General features: G+C 42.3%; 1 protein-coding gene across 9 annotated transcripts; it reads left to right on the top strand.

Moving 5' to 3' along the window:
- The first annotated feature begins 2219 nt into the window (after nt 1-2219).
- Nucleotides 2220-9388, top strand: si:ch211-199g17.2. Of its 9 annotated transcripts, none has more exons than XM_042295361.1 (9): nt 2220-2364; nt 2811-2923; nt 3372-3430; nt 3535-3612; nt 3699-3838; nt 4222-4347; nt 4424-4481; nt 4597-4920; nt 5658-9388. In XM_042295361.1, the coding sequence occupies exons 3-9, from the start codon at nt 3406-3408 to the stop codon at nt 7571-7573; spliced, it is 2667 nt and encodes an 888-aa protein (XP_042151295.1). In that variant the 5' UTR covers nt 2220-2364; nt 2811-2923; nt 3372-3405; the 3' UTR covers nt 7574-9388. The 9 variants fall into 9 exon arrangements, with proteins under 9 accessions (XP_042151295.1, XP_042151291.1, XP_042151298.1 ...); XM_042295357.1 differs by having other exon boundaries at nt 3244-3430; XM_042295364.1 differs by having other exon boundaries at nt 2221-2364; nt 2851-2923.
- Nucleotides 9389-23360: the final 13972 nt, after the last annotated feature.

Raw genomic sequence — 23360 nt, 5'->3', positions numbered from 1 at the left:
CACCAATATAATCTAAGATGGGTGTAAATAAATCAGAAGTGGGCGTAAATAAATCAGAAGTGGGTGTAAACAAGTCAGAAGTGAGACTGAAAGATAATGGTGGAGAAAGGCTATTAATCATTTACATAAAGAGGAGTGACTATGTATGTTATGTAAGGATGAAACTGTATAAAATTAGTGTGCTAAGACTGGGAAGATCAGTTGGTCCATGGGCCAGCTCGGCTTGTTACTTTGTAATAAAGTCTATTTGAATTTACAAGTTCCGGTATCTGAAAAATATTATTGGACGAATATTTCCACGACAGTAGTTATTCAAAAATCCTGTTAAACACATATTCCACAAAGAGGGAATCCATGCAACGTATGTGACTTGTTAAGCAACTCATATCATATTTAGGCTTGCCATGACAAAGAGGTTGAATAGTTATTGACTCAAGACATGTCACCTTTTCATTTATAATTAGTAAAAATTTTGAAAAACACAATTCCACCTTGACATTATGGGGTATTGTGTAGAGGCCAGTGGCAAAAAAAATCTACATTCAATACATTTTAAATTCAATCTAACATAACAAAATGTGGATAAAGTAAAGGGGTGTGAATACTTTCTGAAGGCACTGTACATATCTACCTGATACCCCTTGTATATAGCCAAGTTGACATTACTCATTGTGTTTCTCTTATTATGTGTTTTACTTTTCTTTTAGTTATTTTCTTTCTCTCTGCATTGTTGGGAAGGGATAGAAAGTAAGCATTTTAATGTTAGTCCACACCTGTTGTTTATGAAGCATGTGACAAATAAAATTAGATTTGATTTATCCATCTCTTTTGACTTTGTTTACTCATCTTTCTACTTGTGTCTAAGTGCTGTGGTGTATGCGCATTCAATCACACGAGAGGAACCTGTCAGCAAACCATGTCCTATCACAAGGAAAGGCCCATTCTTGGAAAGTCCCCAACACTACAGAGCTCTAGGTGGCCCAATGTTTTACGGGTGTACTTGTATAATGATTTATGTGTGTTTCAAAGGATGCACATGCTATCTCTCTCGGCAGAGAACACTGTCCCTTTAACTTACTCTGCTTTCCTAAGTATGAAGCATAATACTGTTATTCTAAGTATACCCCAAAATGCAGATACACAGGATGTCGGTATCTAAGTGTGATTTCCTGTTGCAACAACAAACCCTTTACCAAAAGGTCCCTTGTATTGTCAGTATTCACATTTCCCTTAACACAAGGTGTATTTAATATCTCAAATTTTAAATCAAATTATAATTCCTTTCAACATTTCCCAACAACCTTCACACATGATACTGATAGTAGCCTATTCTCATAATACTGCTGGCACAAGTCTACCAGTCCTAAAGTTTTTATTTTGTTTCTCTTCTCATTATAAGCAGAGACAAGACTACAACTAAATTTCAAGCAACATCATATGTATCTATACACCCTTGGGGGATCTCTCCACACAACATCCTTCTGTACACCCTCTTTGTTCCCATCTCTTATGTGCATTTCTACAACCCATAACTCCTCTTTACTCCCACACCTTCAAAATCACATAAACATATTTAAATCGAATTCTTTGAGACTCGAAAAGGACACTAAGAATTACACACACCCTCATTCTAATAGATTTAGTATGATGAATACAATCAATTACCATACATTGAATAAAATTAGAACACTATGTCAATAGACAAATGTATAACTCTTGAACAGGATAAAAGATTAAGACTGTGGAGGTGAGAAAAGGAAGCTGTTCAAGATTCATTAGCTCCTGAGTAAAGCCAGAGAGAGCATGTCTGCTAGAATTGCAGACAGCTCACTGAGGATGGTAACTTGGAAGGCATCTTTCCAGATGGCAGTCCACGTTTGACTGGCAGAGGGTTTTGTATGTTCAGTTGATGGTGACATTACACAGACCGGGAACTCTTCATACAGCAACATTATCTTTATGGCTGTTTTGTTCTTTAGTGTTTCATAGCCAACTTCATGTCATGCAGGACAATATAATGTACACTTTTTGAGCTCACATTGCTCTTCAAAGATTTCCTGCGGAGATGAAAGTAAACTAGAGAATTTAGTTTTATTGTGTATCATTTTGACCCATTCAATTATAATCATTTTTATTACCGCTCAAACTCTGATTTACGAAAGGAAGACGTGCGATTAACAGGCTGTAATAAATTCCTCACCCCTCTTTGGTTCCGTACTCTTGAGTTTCTCCCGCTGTATCTGACCTCATGCTTTACGCAGTGCGGTCGTCGAGTTGATAATCCGTGTCAGTAATCTCTTTTAACAATTTATTTCAGAAAGACAGATCAAACACACCATTTCCCCTGACGTGGAGTACAGACCGGTAGGTCATTCTATTGTTATATGTTAATTAGCCATATGGATAACTTTTTTTTAACTTGCTGGCTAGCTAGTTGCTTGCTGGCTAGCTAGCGTTCATGTAATTTAAGTTCTGTCGGAGTTTCCTTCGCACACATTTGATTGTTAACGATAGCTTGGCGAGAGTGACATTTATACTTCAGTTTTCATACGAGCCTTGATTTGGTAGCTTGTCGAATGTTGTTATCCTGACACTCCAGTTTTGTTTCTTGGCTATTGGCTAGCCACTTTCGTTTTGCTAAACCATTTGGAAGAAAATATTGCTGACACGTTAGCCAGACAGGCCAGTGACCACATTCAAGTTGTTACTGACCTATTCTTCAATTTTAGCACATTGCGCTCTGTTCTTGCCGAGATTAATTATTATATCTACATTAAGGATTTGTATGTTCTTCTATCTCGCAAATATAGATCGAGTCCTGTAGTTGAGTTATATTTGACTTTTTATCAGCACACCTTGGTGACGCCAGTCAATCAGCTACATCACCTTTCACATGCTCGTGCATCATCAACAAAGACGAATGGTGAGACTGATAGTCGGCTTCATTTTCAAGTCTTGTGTTGGTAAGAATGGATTTGGCAATATATTTGTATGGTCAAACTGTGTGAAATATGATATTGTGAAACATTGCACCGTTAAACGTGAGCAGGAGTCTATTTTATGGAATTGATTGGGATCAATGCCAATTGTCAATCGAGCACGGCAAAATGAGATTGACTTTACAGCACCCATTTGAGTCAAGACTCAAACTGACAGATGTAGAGTGTGGTATAGCAGCTAGATAATGCATTATCTCGATATTATTAAAAAAACATAGCTGATATCTGCTTCTGTCCCTTGCAGCCCCGTATTTGCAGTGACTGGTGTTGTTGAGCCACCTTGTGGTGTTTGCACACAGTGTTCCCCCCCTGCCTCCCTCTCTCTGTTTCTCCATCTACTCTGTCGCATTTTTTTCTCTCACTCTTTCTCAGTTGTTAGGGTGTTTGACACCTGAGGTCTGCCACTATGCAGCCTGGAGGAGCACACAATGGTAGGCAATGGGTTATCAGCTCTTTATTCATCCTCATTCATCCATTCAGCATCCTCTCTTTCTTCCTTTCATTGTCATTCATTCATTCTCTCATCCTCATGTAGCTGTGTGTGGCCAGAGCCTGCTGTCCAACTCCCTTAGGGTGTATCTGAACAACAAGAACAGACTGCAGCCCATAATCGGTCAGGAACAACTCTGTGTTTTTGTAAATGATACGTCTGTGTTTTAGACCAATGTGTGTACTTTAGACCTGTGTGTGTGTTTTTAGGTCTGGGCTGTGTGACAGAGTGTGTGACACTCGGCTTGGACTCTGAGGCGGTGTACCTGTGTGAGGTGTGTGTGTGTCGTCTCAGTAAGGCTGATGTCAGGAGCCACATCATGGGGAGTCTCCACCGATACAACTACATTGTGAGTGTGGGATGTGTGTTTCTGGATCTGTGCTCTTTACTCACAAGCTACTTAATGATTCTGATGTCTTATTGTAATACCTGTACGGTTAAACCACACCTCCTTACACCAGGGTTTCTCAATCCTTGTCCCAGGGACACAAAGGGGTGCATTTTTTTTTTGTGCCCTAGCATTAACACACCACGTTCTTATCAAAGGCTTGATGATTAATTTTTTTAAATCTGGTGTTTTAGTGCTAGGACAAAAACAAAAATGCGCACCCCGTTGGGGAATGCAACACACTGCTCTACACAATCACTGACCTACAACTAGCCTAATACAGCTGCATGTATACCAGTATACCAGTTGTGTGTTTCCTCTCTCCTGTGGCTGTCGTTGTATAGAAAGTCCATCACCCTCACTTTGTGTCAGAGTGGAAGCAGAGTCCTCCTGACCTGTCCAAGCTGGCCCGGCCTCTTATGGAGATGGCTCAAATACTAGAGAAGAGAGAAGGAACCGGGGACGTACAGGTATGTGTGTGTCTGTGCATGCTGGGGTGATGTTTGTGTGTGCGTGCAAATCTCCTCTGTCCTGTCTTTCTGTTAGGTGCTGAAGTTGGATGCTGCCATGTATGACGATATGACAACACACAGCGAGAGTGATGGTCAGTCCATATTCTCTCTTCTCCTTCATCCATCAGTTTTTTTTCTCTTTGTACCAGTCAGCGTCACTCACGCTGTGTCACCCCCCGGATCTATCGCTCTCTCTCTCTCCTCCAGCTCTCATCCTCTTGCATGCCACCAGGACTGGGAGGGAGCAGAGAGATCTTCAGAGCCAATCAGTGAAGCAATCAGTCCAGTCGGAGTATCTTACCATCCAGTCACAGAGAACTGTGATATCGCCTCGGAGGCTCTCCGTCCAACCAGAGAGGCCTGTTGTCCAGCTTGACAACCGAACCGTCCTATGGAGGAGTCCGACCACCCAGAGTCGGAACTCATCTAGCCAATCGGAGAAGTCCCCTGTGTTGCAGCAGAGTGTCTCTATCCAATCACGGCTTAGTTCGTTGGAGGAGGAGTTTCTCCATGGAAGCAAGCCACTGGTTGGTGAGTGTATGACCTCATGGGATGATGCGCCAACTTTGTTAATGGGTGGTTAAAGACATTGGGTACCACTGTGTTGGAAATAACCTTTTGACAGTTAGTTTAAAGCCCCAATGCAGCTGTTTTCATCCCCGTGTCAAATAATAATTAAGTACCTTCCTGTGATTTTCAATCAAAATTGAAAAAAATATACAAAAATAGCTTCTTGGCAAGAGCAATTTCTCAAGCAAGAGCAGTCATTTTGCTAGGACTGTCTGGGAGTGGTCTAAGTGGGGGAGGGGGAAAAAATGAAAACTAGCTGTTATTGGTAGACTGGTTTGGAACTCTTTCTTATTGGTCTATTAACTAATTTACCGGATGGTGATGTCACCAGGCAGGCCAAAACTACATTCCACCAAAATAGGCTGAAATGTCAGGCGGTCTTTTCAAACAGCTCTTGCACTAAAAGGGCATTATCATAATTTTCACAGTAGTATTCCAACTCCTAGTGTGGAAATGTACATAAAATGCAGGAAAGTCACATTTTTGACAGCACTGGCCCTTTAATTCATTTTTTATAATTTACGTCCCCTGAATCATTCCCTGCTACACACATTGGGTTGTCTTTATTTTGCCTATAGAAAAATGTATAACTTTTTACTAACATTTATCACTCCTCTTCTTTGTGAGTGTCTTTCTCTCTCTCGTTGCCTCTTTCTCTCTCCCTCGCTCTCTTCGTCTCCTTTTGTCTCTCACTTAAGGTGCTTCACTGAAGCGTCCTGCCTCATCATGGCAGCATGACCCCTCTCTTTCCCCGACCCCAAATGTCACAGCTGGAAGTCAGACGTCTCTGGGCGGGCCTGAGGGGAAGGGGGCGGGACTGCAGGGGGTTCCTGCAAAGCTGATTCGCTGTGAGCCGGTGTTCAAGGTCAGTCTATCTATGACGGACGGCCCCTGGCTGTTGGAGAGGAACTCCTTCAGCCTGGAAACCTCCCCCTCCTCCCTCAGACACGCCTCACCCCTTCACTCCCCCACCGTAGATGCCTCACTCCAACCCTCTCCCGATCCCTCACGTTTGCTTGGCCAGCCGGGAAACTCAGTTGCCGCAAGACTCGGAAACACACATGAAAATACACACACTCCGGGACTGAGACGCACTCCGGGACATGCACACACTTCAACTATGAGACTGAGCCCAGCCATACCTGATGAGCAGCTGACTATGGGAGACGAGGACACAGAGAAAGACCGTCTGTATCTCGGAGGGGAACAGAGGTTCACCGACTATGCTTTGTACGATGGCAGAGAGAAAAACACAACTGACCTGGTTTACCTCAGGAGAGAGCAGGACCGAACTGACCATCTGTATTCAGAAAATAACCGACTCACTGACACAAAGTTCCATGTCCGAGTGGGGCAGAACAACCGACAAGGCAGTATTTACCCCGGTCTAGCCTGTGCCAGAGACATCACTGACACAGCGTCTGTTGCCGGGCCGATTCTCTTCACTACCGGCTGTCTCTTGAAGGAGAGCTTGACAGACACTCCTCTAATGGAAGAAGAACAGGAGGAGGAGAGGGGGAATGAGTGTCATTCTGGGGCACAGAGGCTTGCAGAGGATGACAGGACAACTGACAGTCTGTACTCTACTGGAGAGAGGATAACAGACAGTGGGTTTTCCACAGGAAGCAGGTCAAATGACAAAATGTACCAAACAGGAGAACGATCAACTGACAATCAGTCTTTTACAACAGAAGTGACAACTGACTGTTGGTATGCTACAGGAGAGGAGCTAACTGACCGTCAGTTGATGGAGGAAGAGGAGCGATGCAGAGCTGAAATTCAGAATGGAGTTGGGCTCATCGTGGAGGTCATGGTGGAGGAGGGGGAGAGAGAGGAAGGAAAGGATGGAGAGAGGGAGGAGAACTCAGACTTTTACCACCAACAGTATTTGCAAGGCCAGCCTCTACAACGGCACCAGGCGCAGGGGTTCACAGGAACTCATAGGGGCGCCGTAGGGCTTCATATGGTTGACACAGCAGATCTCAGACATGACATAGCCCTTCATAGAGATCAGGCAGGGCCAGCCCTTCACCGAGAAGAGATGAGCAGTCGTATGGGTGACATAGCAGCTATGCAGCAGGTGCAGTTATGTGAGGCTGAGTACAGAGAAGCATGGGCCTATGGAGGCACACAGCTGACCCCTGACACCTATAGATCAGGTCCGCAGGAGTATGAGACTGACCCTGGCTCCTACCTGCCATTCCCAGAGGGCCACAGAATAAACTGTGACCCCCACCAAGTGGTTTCTGATTGGTTTAGAACCACCCCTGGCCCGCACTTCGTTCACTCTAACCCTGACGAGTTTACACCCCAGGTCCTCCCGTACCCCCACAATACAATGCCCCAGGGGTTTGGACCCAATCCCCACTCTGGTCCCTTCCCCATGAAGATGAGGGGCGTGCAGTCACAGGAGTACAGAAGGCTCCCCAGCCCCCCATTTGTTATGGTGTCTAGACCCTGCCACCCTCAGCCCTTCTTTCCAGGACATGAAGGCTTTCTGTCCCCCCGGCACAGCCCAGCCTTACCTCCCAGCCCTCCCCACTACAGAGGAGCCTACTTGGGCCACAGCCCTGCCCGGAGTCCCTGGGCAGGACCAGGACCTCCCTGGGTCTAATTACCACACACCATACATAAATCCACCAGGATAGTTATTTGTGGCACTTTAGACACTGTTGTTTTAAATGGACAGGTGTTTTGTGTGTTTTATACACTCTAGGTTCTATTGTTTTTATAGCTGTCTTAAACCAACAGTATCCCATCCATTGTATAAGTGCTGATTTTAGGTACTTCCCCTGTATGATGTCATGAAATCTCATTGACAACTGGCAACGATTCAACTCACCGGTTCAATTCTGTTACCAATTCAGATTTATACAAGACTTGTTTGTTTTAAGTTGTTTGTCTTCTACCGTCGAATCAAGATGGAGCTGAGATGGATAAATAGACAACACGTTGAACACTGGCTAAATTTTATAATATGAACTCAGTTTGTGAAATATCTATTTTTCAACAACAAATATTTTGGTTAATGCAAAAAAAAATCTATGGTTATATTAACATTAAGGTTTATTTTACACAATAAGGGGGATCAATTAGGGGTTCAACATTGACCTTTCCAGAACTGTCTAGAAGGAGGCGCTGTATTAGTTTTCAGTTCGACCAGCTGAGGGAAGCAGAGCTGAATAAGTTGTTTAAAATGATGTTCAGAAACACAACACTTGTTAAAATAAACAGTTTTATGTTTAAATGCTTTTTATATTTGCCATGTGTGCTTCCCTCATGAAGTTGGGTTTATTTCAGTGTAACAACAGCTTTGGCCAGTGTTATACTTTGACTTTGGTTCACACACCTTTACATTGGCTTAACTGAGTAGATCTGATTCCATTTGTTGAATTATTAGTGTTAATTTGAAGATTATTCCCCCAAAATGTTTATGTGCAGCAGGTACGACAGACTTGGATTCGCCTCTTCCTATAGGCAGACTACGCGCTGCCCTTTTCTTTTTCAAGGAACTGTTGGGTCTCAACTCACTTTTGAAAAGTAGAATACACCAGGTGCAATTTTGACATTTTGTTGTGTATCAGTAGTTTCCCACTTATGACAGTCGCTCAATGAGACCATGTCAGCAAAACATTTTAAGATTGCTAGGTAAGGTAGTTGAGCCAGGGCCCTGACCTCCAGGGGGGCCTCCATTGGTTTTGTAATTTTGTCACTCTTTCACAGACACTCATATATATATATATATATATATACACACACACACAAGTATATGTGGATTTGTCTATTTCAGCCACACCTGTTGCTGACAGGTGTTTAAAATCGAGCACACAGCCATTCAATCTCCATAGACAAACATTCGCAGTAGAATGGCCTTACTGAAGAGCTCAGTTACTTTCAACGGGGCACTGTCATAGGGTTCCACATTCTCCAACAAGTCAGTTTGTCTAGAGCTACTCGGTCAATTGTTATTGTGAAGTGGAAACGTCTTGGAGAAACAACAGCTCGGCTGCGAAGTGGTAGGCCACACAAGCTCACAGAACGGGACCGCCGAGTGCTGTAGAGCACAAAGATTGTCTGTCCCCTGTTGCAACACTCACTACAGAGTTCCAAACTGGAGGAGGAGGGGGGGTTCTAAAAGGCTAGAGGCAGCACTGGAAAGGCTACTCAGCAAGTGGCATTGAACTTTATTTTTTTGGTCAGTTTTGTCTCCCCCACTGCCCAATGTCAATTTGTGGGCATGATACAACTTGTCAAGCAGGTCTATAATATGGTTAATGTAGCACAGCTGGATTCAAGTTGTTTTTTTTAACCTGTTTTTCCATTGAGTCAATGCTGTATTCAAGCGTCTCATACTAGTTTATTTTTTTATTTGCTGCTGTATTTGAGTACATTATGGCCTTCAGGCTAATAAAGTCACAGTATCCATTGATCTCCTGCTCCAGTCATCTCCAGCCATGCAGTGGCTCCCAATTTATTATTTTTTACCAAAGACAAACCAAATCTTACATGAGGTCATTGTCATTTTGTAGTAATGCCTGTTTTTTGATCTTATGAATTTCTGACCTTGGAAAACCCTTAGAGGGTTGCGAAACAAAACACTGATCTACTAATATCTTCCATAACATTATCCAGCTGTCATGTGAAGGCTTGAGAAGGAAGTACTGCACACACCTCAACGTTGCAGCATAATCTACTTTATTGAATCTGGTTGTTCTCAGTAATGTTATTTACATATTGAAATAGTGCAAACAAGTAAGGAAGCCAGATAAATGAGACAGTCCTCTAGCAAACAAGTAAGGAAGCCAGATAAATGAGACAGTCCTCTAGCAAACAAGTAAGGAAGCCAGATAAATGAGACAGTCCTCTAGCAAACAAGTAAGGAAGCCAGATAAATGAGACAGTCCTCTAGCAAACAAGTAAGGAAGCCAGATAAATGAGACAGTCCTCTAGCAAACAAGTAAGGAAGCCAGATAAATGAAACAGTCCTCTAGCAAACAAGTAAGGAAGCCAGATAAATGAGACAGTCCACTAGCAAACAAGTAAGCTAGATAAATGAGACAGTCCTCTACCAAACAAGGAAGCTAGATAAATGAGACAGTCCTCTAGCAAACAAGGAAGCCAGATAAATGAGACAGTCCACTAGGTGTCACCCTATTACAAGTTCACTGAACGTGTGTGGAAGACATTGCATTTCCAGTCACGAAAACACAGCAAACTATCAAACCTTTGAAGTCAACATTTACTATTTTCATATGTATTACCTTAACCTTGTTACCTTGTTTGGTAAAGAAATGAAATACAAACCCTAAACGCAATAAACTCAAAATTAATGTGGTTGGACAGTTTTGTCAGAGGCTCAGAGAGCCAATAACATGGCCCTCATCAGAAGCGCTGTGAATTAAAGGTGAAACAGGGTCAGGAAATATAAATATAATAATCATTGCTCTTCACCTATCCTGTTCCCTTATCATACGTTGCAATTCTAAGTAGAAGCATATGCTTGTCATACTAACAGCAATGATGGTTGCTAAAGTTAAAGTTCATGAACAGTCAAAATCATGTTTTTCATGAAATTGGATGAAACCAGATTAAAGTGTGATGACCAAAGTATGCCATGCCAAACACTTGGATTAAGGAGGCGGGATTATTAAGGGGATAGGATGACACACCCTAACGCTTATTTTAATGCACCAATGGTAGCATGATATTCGCTTAATTTAAACAAGTACCACCTTGTAACCAACATTGGAGTGTTTGCGGAGGGGTCGTAGTTTATATAGCTTGATAGCCACTCTACTGGTGCCAAAATTTGACCGTGTCGGCAAATATAATTAAATGTTTACACTATTCATCTATGACAAAGATTTTTATATAATTAACCAGGTTTCCATCCAAACGTGTTATGTGCGTAAAGCACGTCAGATAAAAAAAATATGACAGGCCTGGTAAACAGACATTTTGACCAAGTGGGGTCTTTTTATATCGGTAAAATGTATTATGCAATAAATGTCAGGCGCTTTTATGCGCAAATATTGATATAATAACCATATCGAAGTACTTTTAGAGTCACGCGATGACATGTGTGGTCCTGCCACTATGACTTGTCAGGTAAGCATGCAGTTTATTAGGCTACAGATGAAATAAATTGTGATGAACTTCACAGGGTGGTGAAAATTCAAGGTAATGAGCTTGATGCTCCTTTCCAATAAATATTGAGTGTCTTATTCTGGTGACATGATCATCAATGCTTTGCTACCCTTTGACAAATACAAATTGTTTTGCTCTTTTGTCCATAATAATCTAATCATGTAGGCCAGGGATAATCAACTAGATTCAGCCATGGGCCAAGGTTTTTCTTGAGCGGATGGTCGGGGGCCAGAACATAATTACAAATAATTTGTAGAATACAAATTGACCTCAAGAAGCCCAAACAAATATGTTTGACTAAAACAATTTCAAACCTTGCTGACATTTGTATACGATCACATTGTGGGAATAATTGAAGGAGAGAAAAGGTCATTTCAAATTTTGAGCAGACAGGGCTTAGATTAAGCCAGGAGTAGGCCTTAATGTGTACCAGTTAAACTAGGACATTTTATGTAGCTTTCATGAACGTGGCTTAAATTTGGTTTAGTTAGTCGGAGACTATGGAGTCCTGGAGTAAGGTAAGTAAGCCTAAATGAGAACCTAATCAGGCTTAACCCAGGTGAAGTATGAGCACATGCTGTTGGTCTAATGGTGCTCATAAAAACCCGGAATGGAATAGAAAACACCATTAATGGTCTGAATCTTGAGACAAAACAATGGCAGAGGGAGGTGCAGATCATTTGTTTTGGTAGCTGAAGGAATTATTGGATTTCCTTACCCAATTATAACCACTGGATTATTTCTATGGTCATAAAACCCCGTATGAATATGGTTTAGTTTATTTACCAAAGTAATTGATTACTTTCTGCAAGTTATTTACCTCTGAAACTAAGTATGCGACAACACTAGATAGCCAGCTAGCTCAAAAACTAGCTTGTCGAACGTACATGGAAACTTCCATGACCAGAACCAAAAGGAAAGAAATGGAGAGATCGTCAGATGGACAATTAACCACAAAAGAAGGTATGATTTTGGGTATTCCTCTTCAAAATGTAACTGTGGGGGGAAATACTGCAATGGGTGATGAAAATGTGGTGAGCTCACAACTTGCGCCCCTCCAGTCCCCAGCTCTGGCCGTTAACCTATGACCCCGGCACTCCACTCAAGCCCCAGGGGAAAAAGATGAGGCCAAAAGGGTATGTCACTTCTTGAGATGCAAAACAATATTTTGGATGAAAGGGCAAATGGCTTGGAGGTCATGGTTAGGGAGAATACGATAAATTGAGACCATTAAAAAATCTGACTATCTTTGGAGAAGTGAAAACCCTCAAGTGACATGAAGAAAGTGGAAGTTATCTGCCAGGAAAATGAAAAGAAGGTGGCTGAACTCGAGCAAAAGGTGAATGAGGCGGATAGGTACCAGCGCAGGTGGAACCTGAGGCTCCATGGAATTCCAGAGCAGGTGGGTAAGAACATCAAATGCAGTTGTTGACATCTGTGGAGCTGTCATTCCCGAATCAAAAGCCAAACTTCAGGAAAATGTAGACATTGTCCATGGTTTGGGAAGACTCAAGGATCAAGACAAGAGACCGAGGACAACCATCATCCGGTTCAACAACAGATCTACATGGGATCTTCTCTGGAGGCAAGCAAAGAATTGTGAATTCCTCATCAAGCAAAAATTGAGGTTCATGGAGGATCTGACCTCAGCAGACAAAGTGACGAGAGAGAAACTGGCCAATGGTGGCTGCAGCTCGAAAGGCAGTGAAAACTGTTTTTTTTTTATCGGTGCAGGAGTGATCATCGATGGGAAAGAAATGCGGCCAAACCAGAACATTTGAGAGAGAGCCAGAGTCTAAATCGGACAGAGCTGTCAGGCAAAAAAACTGATTGCCAGGTGAAAAGCAGCCTTTTATTATAAAAAATGTACACAAACACTTGAATGAGAAAAGGCTGACCTGAGAACTGGTACACTAAACACTAACTATAGGTGAATAACTGCTTATTGTAAAGTCTACACAATGTCTCCTTGTGGGACTAAGAAAACTTTAATAACTTTATGACCAACATTTGTTTGTTTTTTTGTTGGAGAGGTTAATAATGGGATGGACATCCTTTTGAGTTACATATTATTAGGAAAAGCTTAAATTAGCATAACAAGGTTGTTGGTTGAAGTTTATGTCTATTCGTAATTTACTCAAGCGTACGGCTATTTTCCTGTATTGCAAACGGTTTAATGCAGACTTTGACTTTTTACAAGAGACTCATGCTTGTTCTTCTGATCTATCTTTTTGGAAAAATCAATGGGGTAACGATATCAAATCAAATCAAATCAAATTTATTTATATAGCCCTTCGTACATCAGCTGATATCTCAAAGTGCTGTACAGAAACCCAGCCTAAAACCCCAAACAGCAAGCAATGCAGGTGTAGAAGCACGGTGGCTAGGAAAAACTCCCTAGAAAGGCCAAAACCTAGGAAGAAACCTAGAGAGGAACCAGGCTATGTGGGGTGGCCAGTCCTCTTCTGGCTGTGCCGGGTGGAGATTATAACAGAACATGGCCAAGATGTTCAAATGTTCATAAATGACCAGCATGGTCGAATAATAATAAGGCAGAACAGTCAGGTGGAAGTTGAAACTGGAGCAGCAGCATGGCCAGGTGGACTGGGGACAGCAAGGAGTCATCATGTCAGGTAGTCCTGGGGCATGGTCCTAGGGCTCAGGTCAGTTGAAACTGGAACAGCAGCATGGCCAGGTGGACTGGGGACAGCAAGGAGTCATCATGTCAGGTAGTCCTGGAGCTCAGGTCCTAGGGCTCAGGTCCTCCGAGAGAGAGAAAGAAAGAGAGAAGGAGAGAATTAGAGAACGCACACTTAGATTCACACAGGACACCGAATAGGACAGGAGAAGTACTCCAGATATAACAAACTGACCCCAGCCCCCGACACATAAACTACTGCAGCATAAATACTGGAGGCTGAGACAGGAGGGGTCAGGAGACACTGTGGCCCCATCCGAGGTCACCCCGGACAGGGCCAAACAGGAAGGATATAACCCCACCCACTTTGCCAAAGCACAGCCCCCACACCACTAGAGGGATATCTTCAACCACCAACTTACCATCCTGAGACAAGGCTGAGTATAGCCCACAAAGATCTCCGCCACGGCACAACCCAAGGGGGCGCCAACCCAGACAGGATGACCACAACAGTGAATCAACCCACTCAGGTGACGCACCCCCTCCAGGGACGGCATGAGAGAGCCCCAGTAAGCCAGTGACCCAGCCCCTGTAATAGGGTTAGAGGCAGAGAATCCCAGTGGAAAGAGGGGAACCGGCCAGGCAGAGACAGCAAGGGCGGTTCGTTGCTCCAGAGCCTTTCCGTTCACCTTCCCACTCCTGGGCCAGACTACACTCAATCATATGACCCACTGAAGAGATGAGTCTTCAGTAAAGACTTAAAGGTTGAGACCGAGTTTGCGTCTCTGACATGGGTAGGCAGACCGTTCCATAAAAATGGAGCTCTATAGGAGAAAGCCCTGCCTCCAGCTGTTTGCTTAGAAATTCTAGGGACAATTAGGAGGCCTGCGTCTTGTGACCGTAGCGTACGTGTAGGTATGTACGGCAGGACCAAATCACGATATCTGGTTATCATATGGCAACAACCACTCTGCAGGTGTAGCAGTTTTAAGAGGTGCATTTAAAGGGAAGGTCATCAGTAGTAAGACTCACCACTCTGGACATTGATTCATTTTAACAGTAAATTTCAACAGTGAACTGTTTTTATTAGGGAATATTTATGCATCCGACAACAAACAAAACAACAAGATATTATTTTTAGAATTTGATGATTGTAATTAATACAGTTATAGGTGTATTTCAGGATATCAAAATTATCTCAGGTGGAGATTTGATTTCTGTATCTAATGCGATGATTGTCAGATATCTCCCTCCTATTAGATCCAGCATTGTTAATCCTGAGTTTAATAACCTATGTCTTGGATTAGTAGATATTTGGAGATCCTGATAAAAAGGAATTCACTTGGAGTAACAAGGACATGTCAATAATTGACTTCTGGTTTATTTCTAATTCATTAGATAATTCTGGAGTCAAGGTATCAACTGAACCATCAATTCTTACTGATCATAAAGTTATATTGTTATCTTTAAATATGAATGGATCTGAAGTTAAACCGAATCGGGAGTTATTGGAACTCAGTAGTAGACTGTTGGAAGATGTTAATTTCAAGATGGATGCCAAAGATATTATACAAGACAATTGGAGGAAAGCCCAACTATTTAAGTCTTATGGGAAATATTGGGAATTAATGAAGTATGAAATAAGACAAACAGCCATGAAGAGAGGTAAAAAAATTGCTGAACTTAAAAGATTGAGGGAAGATAAACTTGTTAAGGAAATACTTTCTCTAATCTCTATGGAGGACCTTGATGAAGAAGGAAAGAGTCAGTTATTCTCTTTACAACTAGAAATGGACCGGATGTATGAAGAGAAAGCAAAAGGGGGATTTGTAAGATCAAGAAGGAGATGGTTGGAGGAAGGTGGAAAAAAATGCAAAAGACTTTCACAATTTAGAAAGAAAAAATTCTGAATATACATATATTCATAAGCTTAATATAGATGGCAAAGAAAATGAAAACCCCAAAGATATTTCAAAATATGTTTCATAATTCTATGGTAACCTTTATACCAGTAATGCCTGTCCTACTAGTGACATATCTGCCTTTCTAGACTCTGTCAGAGACTGTGCAAAATTCATAGATGAAGACTTCCAAAAGTATTGTGATGAAATTATTTCTATCAAGGAAATAAAACAATATCTGCAAGTTAAAAGAGAACAAATCTCCAGGGAATGAGGGCATTATCAGTGAATTCTATAAATATTTTCAGGAGGATATTACTGAATTTATATTTAATGTTTTTAAGGGGGCAATTGATTTAGGGATCATGCCTGTTTCTATGACACAAGACCTAATTTCTGTAATACCCAAACCAAACAAAGATTCTATGATGTTAGAAAATTGGAGACCAATCACATTAATGAACAATGATGGAAAGCTACTTGCATCCATCTTTACAGAAAGACTTAAAAAAGGTCTTGACCAAATCATTGATGATACCCAGTCTGGTTTTATGAAGGGCAGACATATATGTAATAATATTCAACTAGTATTGGACTTGATAGACTATAATGAGCACATTATGGAAGATGGCTTTATTTTATTTGTAGACTTACAAGGCATTTGATACAGTTGAACATTATTTTCTTTTTGAGACTTGTCATAGCAGAATCAGAATTAGTTAGGTAACATTGGTAAATAAGATGTTTTATCTACTTTCATAAATATGCTTATGTGGGAAAGTCACTTGGGGACCAGAGAGGGAAGAGGTCAGGCTTGTCTTCATATGTGAATGTATCTTTTAAACCATGTGAAGAGATGATTGAGGGGGAACCAATTATCTCTTGGCTCCACAATGTCTGTACTCCAGTCACTCCCTACTTTTCCCATTGGGGGGAGGAGTACGGCAGTGTCTGGAACCATTGTATGTCCCCTCTGATGTCGAAACTTGTCTTTCATGGTATATGACCTAGAGGCTCACTCCTCTCCGTGAGCTTGTCCAGGAGGGGTTGTATTTGAGATTGGGGTATCTAGAATTGACAATTGATATATGCCATTGGATAAGGTAATGTTTTGGTAATAGGAAGTAACAAGAACGAGAAGTAGAACCTCGTCTAAGAGAGCAAACTGGACAATAATTTATGGCTAATGCTCTCTGGCTATGGGATACTCCTCTCTCAAGTAAAAGTCTTCTTTTGTGCAGTTTTCCTAAGACCTGTGGTTCGTCATTGTGAGTTGAGAGGGGTGGATCTTTGCTATAAAAGATCTCAGTTGCCATTATGTTGAATTCATTTATAGACACTGAATTGATCTGAGAGTCACAGGGCTATTTTGAAGCTCATATTATTAAAAGATGAAGTTTTAAAGTATAACTCTGACTTGTGTGTGGTTTGTTAACTCTCCTTTCACTTAGTAATACAGGAAATTACCACAACAGACTCTTCAATGTTTTGGTCAATATTTTCAAAGTGTAATTAAGACACTTTACAATAATAGTAACAGCTCTGTTAAATTATCCCATGGAACTTTACAAAGATTCGACATTAGACGTGGAATTAAACAAGGATGCTTAATTTCTCCTTTCTTATTTTTTTGGTCACAAGTTATGGCACTTAATATAAATAAGGATAGTTCTAGGGGTATTCAGATACAAGACAAAGAGAGAAAATGTTCACAATTGGCTGACGACACCACCATTTTTTTTGAAAGATCTTAATGAAGTCAGGAAAGCTATTGAGTGTATTAATGCCTTCACACATGTATCAGGTTTATCTCTGAATATTAGGAAATGTGAATTATTTGCGCTAAAAAGATGTGACTTAAACTCAGTATGTAATATCCCTGTAAAAGATGTGATCACATATCTTGGTATTACAGTTAGCAAAGATCAGAAAGAAAGGGCCAACTTTTAAATATCTCTCCTATTGTAGAGAAAATTGGAAAGAGATTTAACTCCTGGTTATTAAGAGATCTTTCTTTATCTGGACATGTACTTTTATCACAATCTGATGGTCCAGATGAGTTTATACCTCCCTTGCCTTGGATGTTCCTCTGTCAGTAACTAAAATGGTTGATACTAAATGATTTAACTTCATATGGAGGAATAAACCTCATTAGCTGCTTCCTGTGCTTGGCCCTCCTATGTTGAACATAATAAACGGCTCTCTATCCAACGGATGTGTACCAAACTCACTAAAAGTGGCAGTAATAAAGCCTCTCTTGAAAAAGCCAAACCTTGACCCAGAAAATATAAAAAACTATTGGCCTATATCGAATCTTCCATTCCTCTCAAAATTTTTAGAAAAGGCTGTTGCGCAGCAACTTACTGCCTTCCTGAAGACAAACAATGTATACGAAATGCTTCAGTCTGGTTTTAGACCCCATCATAGCACTGAGACGGCACTTGTGAAGGTGGTAAATGACATTTTAATGGCATCAGACCGAGGCTCTGCATCTGTCCTCGTGCTCCTAGACCTTAGTGCTGCTTTTGATACCATCGATCACCACATTCTTTTGGAGAGATTGGAAACCCAAATTGGTCTACACGGACAAGTTCTGGCCTGGTTTAGATCTTATCTGTCGGAAAGATATCAGTTTGTCTCTGTGAATGGTTTGTCCTCTGACAAATCAACTGTAAATTTCGGTTTTCCTCAAGGTTCCGTTTTAGGACCACTATTGTTTTCACTATATATTTTACCTCTTGGGGATGTTATGCGAAAACATAATGTTAACTTTCACTGCTATGTGGATGACACACAGCTGTACATTTCAATGAAACATGGTGAAGCCCCAAAATTGCCCTTGCTAGAAGCATGTGTTTCAGACATAATGAAGTGGATGGCTGCAAACTTTCTACTATTAAACTCGGACAAAACAGAGATGCTTGTTCTAGGTCCCAAGAAACAAAGAGATCTTCTGTTGAATCTGACAATTAATCTTAATGGTTGTACAGTCGTCTCAAATAAAACTGTGAAGGACCTCGGCGTTACTCTGGACCCTGATCTCTCTTTTGAAGAACATATCAAGACCATTTCAAGGACAGCTTTTTTCCATCTACGTAACATTGCAAAAATCAGAAACTTTCTGTCCAAAAATTATGCAGAAAAATTAATCCATGCTTTTGTCACTTCTAGGTTAGACTACTGCAATGCTCTACTTTCCGGCTACCCGGATAAAGCACTAAATAAACTTCAGTTGGTGCTAAATACGGCTGCTAGAATCCTGACTAGAACCAAAAAATTTGATCATATTACTCCAGTGCTAGCCTCTCTACACTGGCTTCCTGTCAAAGCAAGGGCTGATTTCAAGGTTTTACTGCTAACCTACAAAGCATTATATGGGCTTGCTCCTACCTATCTCGCTGATTTGGTCCTGCCGTACATACCTACACGTACGCTACGGTCACAAGACGCAGGCCTCCGAATTGTCCCTAGAATTTCTAAGCAAACAGCTGGAGGCAGGGCTTTCTCCTATAGAGCTCCATTTTTATGGAAGGGTCTGCCTACCCATGTCAGAGACGCAAACTCGGTCTCAACCTTTAAGTCTTTACTGAAGACTCATCTCTTCAGTGGGTCATATGATTGAGTGTAGTCTGGCCCAGGAGTGGGAAGGTGAACGGAAAGGTTCTGGAGCAACGAACCGCCCTTGCTGTCTCTGCCTGGCCGGTTCCCCTCTTTCCACTGGGATTCTCTGCCTCTAACCCTATTACAGGGGCTGAGTCACTGTCTTACTGGGGCTCTCTCATGCCGTCCCTGGAAGGGGTACGTCACCTGAGTGGGTTGATCACTGATGTGGTCATCTTGTCTGGGATGGCGCCCCCCCCTTGGGTTGTGCCATGGCGGAGATCTTTGTGGGCTATACTCAGCCTTGTCTCAGGATGGTAAGTTGGTGGTTGAAGATATCCCTCTAGTGGTGTGGGGGCTGTGCTTTGGCAAAGTGGGTGGGGTTATATCCTTCCTGTTTGGCCCTGTCCGGGGGTGTCCTCGAATGGGGCCACAGTGTCTCCTGACCCCTCCTGTCTCAGCCTCCAGTATTTATGCTGCAGTAGTTTATGTGTCGGGGGGCTAGGGTCAGTTTGTTATATCTGGAATACTTCTCCTGTCCTATTCGGTGTCCTGTGGGAATCTAAGTGTGCGTTCTCTAATTCTCTCCTTCTCTCTTTCTTTCTCTCTCTCGGAGGACCTGAGCCCTAGGACCATGCCCCAGGACTACCTGACATGATGACTCCTTGCTGTCCCCAGTCCACCTGGCCGTGCTGCTGCTCCAGTTTCAACTGTTCTGCCTTATTATTATTCGACCATGCTGGTCATTTATGAACATTTGAACATCTTGGCCATGTTCTGTTATAATCTCCACCCGGCACAGCCAGAAGAGGACTGGCCACCCCACATAGCCTGGTTCCTTTCTAGGTTTCTTCCTAGGTTTTGGCCTTTCTAGGGAGTTTTTCCTAGCCACCGTGCTTCTACACATGCATTGCTTGCTGTTTGGGGTTTTAGGCTGGGTTTCTGTACAGCACTTTGAGATATCAGCTGATGTACGAAGGGCTATATAAATACATTTGATTTGATTTTAAATTTGATTTGATTATTTAAGAAAAGCGGTAATATGTAGCACCCAAGGTGAGGGAGGGTAGAATGCTCTGGATTTTAAAACCTCTAATATAATATTTAAGATGAAATGGATACAAAACTATTTAAGAAATAAGGATTGCATCTGGAGTATCATCCCTCATTTAATATTCCAACAGATTGGTGGTCTAGAATTCTTACTCAAATGCAAATTTGATATGGGTAAAATCCCTATTAAGCTTGCAAACTTTCATAAACAAGTACAGTGGGGCAAAAAAGTATTTAGTCAGCCACCAATTGTGCAAGTTCTCCCACTTAAAAAGATGAGAGAGGCTTCTTCTTTAAGAGGCTCCTCTGTCCTCCACTCGTTACCTGTATTAATGGCACCTGTTTGAACTTGTTATCAGTATAAAATACACCTGTCCACAACCCCAAACAAGTCACACTTCAAACTCCACTATGGCCAAGACCAAAGAGCTGTCAAAGGACAACAGAAACAAAATTGTAGACCTGCACCAGGCTGGGAAGACTGAATCTGCAATAGGTAAGCAGCTTGGTTTGAAGAAATCAACTGTGGGAGCAATTATTAGGAAATGGAAGACATACAAGACCACTGATAATCTCCCTCGATCTGGGGCTCCACACAAGATCTCACCCCTTGGGGTCAAAATGATCACAAGAACGGTGAGCAAAAATCCCAGAACCTTCTTGCTACCACAAGAAGGTAGGAAACACCACCACCACTACGCTGATCCTCAACACAGGGGCCCCTCCCTGTTCACCCTTGACTGCGTGGCAAAGTTTGCTGATGACGCAACAGTAGTAGGCCTGATTACCAACAATGACGAGACAGTCTACAGTGAGGACGTGAGGAGCCAGGTGTAGTGGTGCCACAAAAATAACCTCTCCCTCAATGTCCACAAAACAAAGGAACTGATCCTGGACTGCAGGAGACAGCAGAGGGAGCACGCACCCATACACATTGACGGGCTGCAGTGAAGAAGGTGAAAAGCTTGAAGTTCCTCAGGGTACACTCACTGACAATCTAAAATGGTCCACCCACACATACAGTGTGGTGAAGAAGGCGCAACAGCGCCTCTTCAACCTCAGGAGATTGAAGAAATTTGGCTTGGACCCTAAGACCCTCATAAACTTTTACAGATGCACAATTGAAAGCATCCTGTCGGGCTGTTTCACCGCCTGATATGGCAACTGCACTTACCGTACCTGCAGGGCTCTGCAGAGGGTGATGCGATCTGCCCTACGCATCCCCGGGGGCACACTGCCTACCCTCCAGGACACCTACAGCACCCGATGTCACAGGAAGGTCAAAAAGATAATCAAGAACTTCAACCACCTGAGCCACTGCCTGTTCACCCCGCTATCATCCAGAAGGCGAGGTCAGTACAGGTGCATCAAAGCTGGGACCGAGAGACTGAAAAACAGCTTTTATCTCAAGGCCATCAGACTGTTAAATAGCCATCACTAGCCGGCCTCCACCCAGTACCCTGCCCTGAACATAGTCAATTTCACTAGCCAGCTACGACCCAGTTACTCAACCCTACACCTTAGAGGCTGCTGCCTCACTTTAATTATGTTTACATACTGTTTTACTCATTTGTATTTATTATGGATCCCTGTTAGCTGCTGCCAAGGCAACAGCTACTCTTCCTGGGGCACAGGAAGAGTAACACTACAATACATTCACAACAGATTTCACAACACATTAAGTGTGTGCCCTCAAGCCACTATTCTACTACCACATATCTACAACTCAAAATCCATGTGTACGTGTGTGTATAGTGCAGTGCGTATGTTATCGTGTGTTTGTATGCATATGTCTGTGCCTGTGTTTGTGTCTCTTCACAGTCCCCGCTGTTCCAATAGGTGTATTTTTATGTTTTTTAATCTAATTTTACTGCTTGCATGAGTTACTTGATTTGGAATAGAGTTCCACGTAGTCATGGCTCTATATAGTACTCTACGCCTCCCATAGTCTGTTCTGGGGACTGTGAAGAGACATCTGCTGGCATGTCTTGCAGGGTATGCATGGGTGTCCGAGCTGTGTGCCAGTAGTTCAGCTTGTTACATTCAACAATGTCAAAACATCTCAAATACGAGTTGTGATGAAGTCAATCTCTCCTCCACGATAAAACGTATCGGTACTCATCGGCCAATGGACATAAACATTACAGAAGAAATTGGAAATCGCAATTTCAACAATGAGTGGTTTGGAAGGAATCAGTGGCTAACTGCAGGCATTGCAAAGCAATCACTAGCCTGATATTCAGTGGAGTGGGTGTGTGGTCCAAGTCTGGGTTTAAGGGTATATTTTCAAAGCTTAAAAGGATAAACATTCAACTGGCAATGCTGTCAATCCAGCATGACTTCTGCCGCACTCAAAACAACTGGAAACTCGGAACTGGGAAATCTCAGACTTCAGTGAGTTTAAGACAACTAAACTCAGCAAAAAAAGAAATGTCCTCTCACTGTCAACTGCGTTTATTTTCAGCTTAACATGTGTAAATATTTGTATGAACATAAGATTAAACACCTGAGACATAAACTGAACAAGTTCCACAGACATGTGACTAACAGAAATGGAATAATGTGTCCCTGAACAAAGGTGGGGGTGGGGGTCAAAATCAAAAGTAACAGTCAGTATCTTCTCCTTTAGATGACACAAGACGATTATCTTTCAACTATAACAACAATCACAGATTTGTCACCGTCTTAATGGCTCTTCTTGGATAGCTCCCCTCTCTTGGTAGCCATTCTACAGAGATAGTTTATCTCCCCCCCATTCCTACTGGTTCCCTCCTCTCTCTTATAGGGGAAAGAGAATATGTCATTAGTACCGTCAGCTGTGCTTAATTGCCTCAGGTTACCTGGTCTCACATGCCTTGTTGGGCTACTATCTGTGAGCCCAGCCTGCCCTCTGGTGGTCCTTCCACATTAGATACAAAGTATCTCAAATGAGAAAAACATGTCTAGCCTGTGGTTTCTTCCTCTACTATCTCGGCCTTGAGGCTGCATTACTATCAGCAGGTGCAGGCAATTCTCAGCCTGAGATCTAAAGCAGTACATCTCCATTTACCCAGTACTCTTCC

The sequence above is a fragment of the Oncorhynchus tshawytscha genome, linkage group LG13 (assembly GCF_018296145.1).
Source record: "Oncorhynchus tshawytscha isolate Ot180627B linkage group LG13, Otsh_v2.0, whole genome shotgun sequence".
NCBI lineage: Eukaryota > Metazoa > Chordata > Actinopteri > Salmoniformes > Salmonidae > Oncorhynchus > Oncorhynchus tshawytscha.
Note: the sequence above shows the minus strand (reverse complement) of the source record. Positions and strands in the feature narration are given on the sequence as shown.